Raw genomic sequence first — 8533 nt, forward strand, 5'->3', positions numbered from 1 at the left:
CCCAACTACAGAAACAGCATCTAAGAAAACATCCATAGAGATGTGAATACTGAGCATGTATTTAAAAATACAGGAGTGACCCTGGGCAAAAAAAGTTGTTAAATGACAATGCCAGTGAATTTGGGCTCAGGTCAAAAGTCACTCATGGTGTTTGACACCTGTGCTGTGTGAAATGAGAGACTTGATCATATCCCAGCCAGTATCTGACACACATTTCCCAGCAAGAAAACATCCATAGAGATGTGAATACTGAGCATGTATTTAAAAATACAGGAGTGACCCTGGGCAAAAAAAGTTGTTAAATGACAATGCCAGTGAATTTGGGCTCAGGTCAAAAGTCACTCATGGTGTTTGACACCTGTGCTGTGTGAAATGAGAGACTTGATCATATCCCAGCCAGTATCTGACACACATTTCCCAGCTGTAGGTGTTTGGAAACACACTGTTAAATTATGTAATGTTCAGGGGTGTGGCTTGCAAAAGTGCTTGGGGATTTAGGAATACAAATCCCATTCATTTCCCATGGGACACCCACTCTGTAAAGCCTCCTAACTGTTCTGAAAATCCCACAGTGCTCATGTTTGAGTTAACACAATATGGGAGTGTACATGCCTGTGCACGCAGATTCCTGCTCATCATAATTGATTTCCTTCCTGACTCTTGCAGACGTTTTTCCCCAAGGAACTTCAGAAACCCATGGACAAGATGTTAGGCCTTCTGACAAAAATGAAATCTTTCAGACACCAGGTTGAATCTGGTGCTGATCCATTACTACAAGCTATTCATTCCCTGAAAAAGCTCCGGCAGTCCAGGAAAATGCCACTGACTAAGGTATGTGTAGTCTATGTGTGCTTTTGAGGCAAAATACCACTGGAATGGTTTCCACAGTAATTTCCTACCCTAGAAGCCACAGGTGCGTTAAACCATAGATTCTGTTTCAAAGCAACAGTATTGTGAGAAGAATCTCTGTCAAACTTATCCCTGGAAGTGTTCAAGGCCAGGCTGGATGGGGCTTCTGGAAGGTGTCCCTGCCCATGGCAGGGGGTTGGAATGAGATGAGCTTTGAGGTCCTTTCCAACACAAACCATTCTGTGATTCTGTGTTGCCTTCCTGGGTGGGTTTTGATTTGGAGCAGTGGGACCATCATATGCTCGTGAGTGGGGAACACGTGCTGTGGGAGGGACACTTGGAGCAAGAATCCTCCTCTTGAAGGAGGGAGGACTTCCAGAAAAATACTGGAAGGATCAGCTGGTGAAAACAACTGGAGAATTGCCCATTAAAGGCAGACCCACCAAAGTCAGCAGCAAAAACTTGCTTTAGCTTTAGTGTGCATTAGATCACACCCAAAGCCTCGAGAGTGCCCGAAACATTCAGTACAAACCCATTACTGCTGTGACAGCTGCAGTAACTCCAGGGTGCACTGCCTTCATCCAGCATGGTGTCTAATCCATCTCTGATCCACAGTCGAGGAGAGCACAGATGACAGGAGTTGTTCCTGGTCATCATTCTGCCTGCACATTGCAGAGCCACGTGCAGCCACAGACTGGATGGGGACAGTGATGTGCACATCCATGTGACAAATCCTGTGTTGTAACCCAGGTGTGTGAATGTCACCAGGCACATCTTATAGGGAATTTCTCTGCATGGATTGTAGGCACTTCCACTTTGGCTCTCGTACCTGGAAATAAATGTGCCACCTCTGTCATAGCAGAGATTAACCAAAAAATGCATGATTTCCATGGAAACTTCCTATTTTTATAGAGGCTAACTTCTCATAAGAAAGCAGTATAAAAATGTTCAGTCCTTGCCTTCTCATTCTGTTATTTCTCTCAGAGTGGGGTGCTTTCAGCGTGCAGGATTTGTTTGTGTTTTGTCTTTTCTGCAGGCATTGTTTAAACCAAACAACTTCCAGATAACACATGGCACATTTAAATCCATGTCAAAAGTCCTCTGCAACCAGGAGATCACACCCCTGTTTTTTGAGTCTTTGCTTCCAGACTTTGGAGAGCCCATAAGCAACAGTTCTAATGCAGAGGATGCCTATGTCCAAAAGCTGATGAGGAAATACGGGATTCCTCAGGATTCCAGTAAGTCTGGCTTCTCCCTAGGGCACAAACATTTCAGAGCCGAACTCTGCTATTTCCAGACAGATCTAGTGCTGAGCTATTCCCCGTATGTCTCTGAGGGCTGTAAGTGCTCATTATTTATGGTAGCTGAAGATCTGCACTGACCTAATTATGGTGGTTTATTTCCATAAATGTTCAAAGTGAAACTGCCTGTGCAACAGAGCAGTGCTTGGCACTGCCCTGGCTCCCATTGGTTGATGATCTGGTCCTAGGGCTCGACAGGTCACTGCTTTTTCTTGATGTGTAGTTTTTCTGACTCTACTGACATTATTAGCTCCCCTGAGTTCACAAAACTCCGTTTAACCTTCAAGCAGATAATGTTGGCTCGAACAGCGAGCCTCTTGTTGTCTTGAGTTCAGCAACAGGAGATCTTGGGGGTGGATTGCTTTTGTCAAGATGCATTAGATCAGTCAGTGAAGAGGGCCCTGAAGTCATTCACTGGACACAGCAACAAACTGGGCAGATGGGAGAAAAAACACACTGGTAGCTTTCTTGTGTCTGGTCTGTTTGCTCTCCGTGCAATTTGTTTGCTTTTCTCCCCTTGCAGCCCCGTTTTGCTTATCCTTTTACCTGGACCTGGTCAAGACCCCGACCGGAGCTTTGATTTGGTCTTTTTTAAAACCAATGGTGCTTGGGAAGATCCTTTTTACACCAGACACCCCAGAAACTCGAGCAATCATGGGAAAGGTATGGCTCTGTTCCAGGACATCAAGATACGCCCACTCCAAATGGTTGTAATTTATCTAGCACAGGCTTGTTTCTCTGGGAAGCAGAGGGCTGCTTTCTCACTGTTTGGAGTATTAATCAAATTATCTTTTTCTACTTACCTTGCTGGCTATATGAGTCATCTTTTGTCTTTGATTGAATCTTCCCTCCAGAAGCTGCTGTTGGTCTAATATTTCTAGGACAGTTGTTTAGGGCCTTCAGTTTATGAAGCTTCACCCCCATATTTTCAGCCAGTAGGAGAGATGTGTCTCCCAGGACAAATGCTGTAACCAGTGCTTGTTCACAAGCAGGCCAGTGGTAGAAGGAAAGCTGATACTCAAGACATGCTCTAAATATCATATTTTTAAGTACTTGCATAAATTCAGTGTGTTAAGGGGCATTTTGCCAAACAGTGAGAGGATGCTAGGAAAAATCCTAAGGAAAACAAATTTGGTCTCAGCTGTTTTATTAATTTATTTATTGGTTAAAATCTGTAAGGTAATGAATAAATGAATCCTTATATGTTGTGGGCTTCTTTTGTAGTCGAATGCAACCCTGGAGCAGATGGCTGATTTAGCCCTGAAGTCCCAGGAGTGGCTGGACCAGTCTCCTGTCATCATGAATTCACTGACTAAGTTAAACCAGACAGTTCCAGTGATCAAGGTATGACTTCCTACCTTCCCTCTCTCTCTTGCCAGAAGGGAAGTGGGAGGATGGATTTGTTCACTGAAGTAAACTGGGGTTCCGGGGACATCTTAGGTCAGCTGGGGCGACCCTTCTCAGGATGTCCTGGACTTCACAGTTTCTGTGCCTGCCTGTTCCCATAACAGAAATGCTCCTGACTCACCTCTCCCTGCGAATTCTCTTTCTCAAATGAACTGTTTGTAACATGCTCCCTGACCCTGGCCGTGCTGGGGCCTGCTGGAGGGCTAAGATGAGCAAGGAATGCTCTTCAGTTTGTAAATTAACTTTCTGCTTGATGGAGTGATCCAGCCAGCCAAGACCAGGCAAGAAATGACTTTTTCAGAAAATGAAACAGTATCTATAATAAGCATGTAGTTCTGGGTGCACACATAAGAGCTAGGAGATGTTTTGTACCTCAGTGAATGTAAATAAAATTTCTTTTTCCCCCTCCTAAGGAGCCTAGCCTTGCTTGGATAGAGAAAGCAGTAGACTGTAATGTTCCACACACTTGTTTCCCATTCTTTCCAGTAAAAATTGTCTCCTTTTCTTACAAAAACGAGATCCCTGAAACCCAAAAGCATTTGCAGGTAATTTTAGGGGCTGGAATTCATTCTAATTTCCATGGCACCAAGAGAAAATCTAGAGCGGAATATGCAAAAGTGAAATTAAATATTCTCTGCTGATTGCACTCATTGGTGGAATAATAAAATATTCAGCCAAACAAAAACCTGTGCTGATCTCCAAGTTAAGTTTTGGTTGCCTACCCATTGTGCACTGGCTGTGTTCAGGGGACTGAAAACAGACACAAGGGAAATTTACTTCTAGAATAACTAAAACTATCCATAATTTTCTTGATGGGACTCTAGTGCCTGGTGGAGGCTCAGTAGGCATCCTTTCTTGACTCAAAGAAGCACTAACTTGGACTCAGAGAGCTCTCTGTGTCTCTCATTGCTGGCATTTCCCCATCCTGATACAGACTGAAGGGAATAGGAAGGGGTCTGTACAGATGCTCAGTGAAGGCAGCTGCTCTGTTGTGTTTTAGAACTCACAGTGAGTGAGCTCAGGAGACTTCTGGTCAAACTGATGCTTTTTCTTTCTCTGCTTGTTGATAGAATGCCCTGCAGAACCCCTTTGTGCAGGTTTTTATCAAGCTGATGGTGGATCTGGATGCAGCTGAGCTCCTGAGTCAGATAAATGAACTGGGTAAGTGTGTCTGTATGTGCTGCCCTCTTCTTTATGTCTGGGACCTCCAGAGTCACCCAGCTGCAGCCATCCCCTAGTTCTGCTCTTCCCTGGCCCACGTTGGAGGCTCCAGGGCAACGCAATCCCAGCTGTGATCCAGAGAGCTTCCATGGAAAAGACTCTTAGAGAGCAAAGGGCTGGTGTGAAGAGCTGTTTCTCCTGGGTGTTGAGGGATAGAGGGATGGGAGGCTCTGCCGCGGTCTGTGGCCACTGGAGGACACTGTTTAGCCGTAATTACGACTTCAAATGAGCTACCTGGGATTCTGCTGGGAAATGTGGAGAGCCCCCTTGCATCGCAGCAAGGTTCAGATGAAAAGTTCTCCAGAGCAGAAAAGCCAGGGATCAGATAAAGATACCCAGGCTGATGGAGCCAGAGGCATCAATGCAGGAGATGCTCTGCTGCAGTTCTCTGTTCTCTGGTTGGCTTGCAAGGCCCTTCAAGGTGACATTTGCTGCTGTGCACTGTGAGAATCAGCAGCTAACAGTGGTGGTGGGTACATCCCTGTGAGTGCACAGCGTGGGGATCACAGTCCCTTCCTGCCTGGCCTTGCTGTCCCTACCTGCTTTTGCCATGAGTGGCCAGGCATGTCGCCATAAATCTGGACTGTGCCAGCGAAGCCCAGCAGCAGCCAAGAGCGATTATGGTCTGTTGCAGTCATTTACATCCAGTTGGTGATGACCCCTGTGTTATTCATGAGCAGCAGCTCCTGCCTTAACTCCCCATAAAGCCACGGTGCCTGCAGCAGCTGTTCCATATTAGTTACCTTGCATTATGCAGCCACCTTTGAAAGCTGCCAGCAAACAGCAGCATCTTTATTAACTGCAGTATCAGGTTCAGTCCACACATCAGCACAGCACACACAGCTCCACCTTGATGTGCTTGGATAAAACACGTCCTCCCCTGAGACACGACAGCTCAGCAGGCGCGTTGATTACATCCTAAACCAGAGGGTGTGGAAGGAATGGTGAGCACTGTGTGTGAGCCTAAAACCTCAGCAGGTGAGTGGGGACTTCTGATTTGGGACGGCTGTCACATCCCATTGCTGGCATCCTCCCAAAGGCAAACTCATGAGCATATTACAGGTGATTAACATAAAAACTGGGTCAACACCATGCCTTCATTGCACTGCTGAGTGCAGAAATGTATTTCACACTTCATGTTTAGTATGATGGCTTTTGGTTTGTTTTCTTTCCTCCTTTGCGGTGCCATCGTTAGTGTAAAGGAGTGGAAGGTTGGGGTGGATTTTTTGCTGGGTGTAGTGATGCTGGTGGGTCTGTTTGTGGGGTTTTGCCCTAGATGATATCCGGCTGGAGTTGCAGAACAATGCCGACGTTGTCGATCAGCTGAGCACTTTGGCCGCCCTGGCTGTGAATGTGTCCTCCTGCGTCTCCTTTAACCGCATTCAGGCAGTGCAGGACTTGGACGAAATGGAAGCGGTGGCTAAGGAGCTCTTCCTGAAGAACGAGCTGTTTGCAAGTATGTGAGAGTCTCAAATCCCCCTGTCAATTAAATTTAGCCTGATAGGGTGTGGGAATGCAGCAGAAAATATTTGGCTTTTCACCAGTGAGTGTTGTGGTCACAGCACCCACCACACAGCAGTTGATTTGGAGCCAGGGTGTGTGGGACCTGCACAGTGAGATCTCCTTTTTATAACTCCTCTTCCCTTACACCTCCACTGTCTGTGGTCAGCTGGTGATTTCTCTTGCTCAAGTCTCAGTTTGAATAAAATCCCACTGCCCCAAGGTGATCTTTGTGCAGCCACTTTCTTTAAGGCTCCCACGGGAAAAGCTGCTTTAATCAAGAAAGGTATCACAGAGTCATTCAGGTTGGAAAAGACCTTTAAGATCCTCAAGTCCAAATATGAGACAATTCAATTTATTAGAAGGTCATAAAGCACTTGAGATATTTCAGCCAAGCACTGTAATGTTACACTGGGTCTTCTCAGTCACACTTTTCACATTTGTGGGATTGGATTGTGGGATCAGACTGCAGAGAGGGGTGGAGGGAGCAGGGAATAGGAACCTACATTTGTATCATTAATATATCTTAATATTTAAAGAAGGACCTCAATTAGGATTTACTCACAAGTCCTGTGACCTGTTTGGTTTTATACTTCATCATTGAAGGGTCAATAGAAACTTCTGCTTCTCTTGGAGCTTCAAACCCTGGTAATATTTGTCCTTTCCCATAGAGACAGTTTCCTTCCCTGTTTGTCCTCCATTCTATCATGTCTTTTATATATAGAATAATCAGGAAAAATGTTCTGGATAGAAAAATGTCTGTGAAGAAGCCTTGTAAAAATGAGGAGTTCCCACGTATCTGTGTGTGCTGCTCCCACGCTGTTGACTCCAAAGGAAAGCCTTTTACCTTTCTTTTCCCAGGTATCATTTTCAAGCTGCCTTCAAGCCCTGGACACTCAGTTCATGGGGGCCTGTCCCTCCCTCCTGTGCTCAACTACACCATCCGAATGAGCAGCAGGATAACCCAAACCACCAACAGGATCCGGGAGCGCATCTGGACCGTGGGCCCGCACAATTCCACCTCCCAGAGCCAGATCTACAGCCGGGCCTTTATTTACATCCAGGACAGCATTGAGAGGGCCATTATTGAACTGCAGACTGGCAAGAAACCAGAGGAAATAGCTGTTCAGGTCCAGGCCATGCCTTACCCCTGCTACAACAAGGATATGTAAGTTTGGGTGGCTTTTGTCTTCATGCTTTGTGTCAGCTCATCTTGTCTGACTGGTGGAGTTCACCAGCTGTGCTGGTTTCCTTAATACCATGCTCACACAGCATAAAAATAATTTAATTCTGTTTGATCAGAGTTTTTTCCCAAGGGAAAAGAGGGAATTTTTTACTCTAAGATGGCCTGTTTAGTTTGCCTGATCTTTTGTTTTCGGTGCTCTGTTGATACCTGGATTGTGATGGTAACTGTAGGTTTTATAGCAGGTAGAACTCCCTGTCCCTGTTCTACTACACATGGAGGGATTGAGGGTTGGCAGGACTTGGGTTAAGTACGAGTCCTGGCTTGTTCTGCAGGTGTTCACATGCAGACAATGCAGCAGAACTTAGAAAATGGATTTATTGGGGAAAAAAAGGGTCCCTAGGTTTATGAGCTTTATGGTGGCCAAACTGAGTGGAAAACACACAGGAAGGGATTTCAGTGTCCATCAGGGAGCACTGGAGGATGTTCTGCAAGAAGTATTGGTAGGTGTGGGGGTCACTCTGCCCTGACTGAGGGTCTCCGTTGGAGCAAAAGGACAGGCTGGACCTAGGAGCTTTTTCTACCCAAAAACCTCCATGCCAACTGCATGAGCCAAAAGATTATTTGAGAGCTATAAGATATCAACTTAGGAGCCATAGTGGACCTGTTAATCTCCTGTGTCAGCTGTCATTTAAGAGAGCTGGGGACCTATAACCTCTCCTCGGGGCAGCAGCATGTGAGGTGCCTGCCAGGACACAGGCAGGAAGCATCCAAACCCAGTTCTGCAGCAAATTCCTGGATTATTGCTGAGAGAGAGTTTTGTACAGTGATTAACTGGCTGCTGGAGGCACTTACTCCAGTGCTGTCTGCTCTTTTTTGTTCTTGGGCTGCTGGGAGAACCACTTGCTTTTGGGTTTCCCTCCCCACCCTGGGTTCAGAGGGACACGTTTGCTCAATTATTAAAATACCTCAAGGCTTTGGATTTGTATCCAGCAGAAGTCATCACAAAATGCCTGCTTATTGGTTGTTGTTGCACAGTTATCACCCTGTAGAGAAAAAAAGGGAATATATA

General features: G+C 45.8%; 1 protein-coding gene across 1 annotated transcript in view; it reads left to right on the forward strand.

The window, feature by feature from the left end:
- Positions 1–8533, forward strand: part of ABCA12 (ATP binding cassette subfamily A member 12) — a 51998-nt gene that overhangs the window by 6715 nt on the left and 36750 nt on the right. The window contains exons 8-14 of the mRNA XM_017747130.1: positions 667–831; positions 1886–2087; positions 2674–2813; positions 3375–3494; positions 4628–4718; positions 6055–6234; positions 7140–7446. Of these exons, the coding sequence (XP_017602619.1) occupies positions 667–831; positions 1886–2087; positions 2674–2813; positions 3375–3494; positions 4628–4718; positions 6055–6234; positions 7140–7446 (1205 nt within the window). The remainder of the gene's footprint in view (positions 1–666; positions 832–1885; positions 2088–2673; positions 2814–3374; positions 3495–4627; positions 4719–6054; positions 6235–7139; positions 7447–8533) is intronic.

The sequence above is a fragment of the Corvus brachyrhynchos genome, unplaced genomic scaffold (assembly GCF_000691975.1).
Source record: "Corvus brachyrhynchos isolate BGI_N302 unplaced genomic scaffold, ASM69197v1 scaffold671, whole genome shotgun sequence".
NCBI classification, from domain to species: domain Eukaryota; kingdom Metazoa; phylum Chordata; class Aves; order Passeriformes; family Corvidae; genus Corvus; species Corvus brachyrhynchos.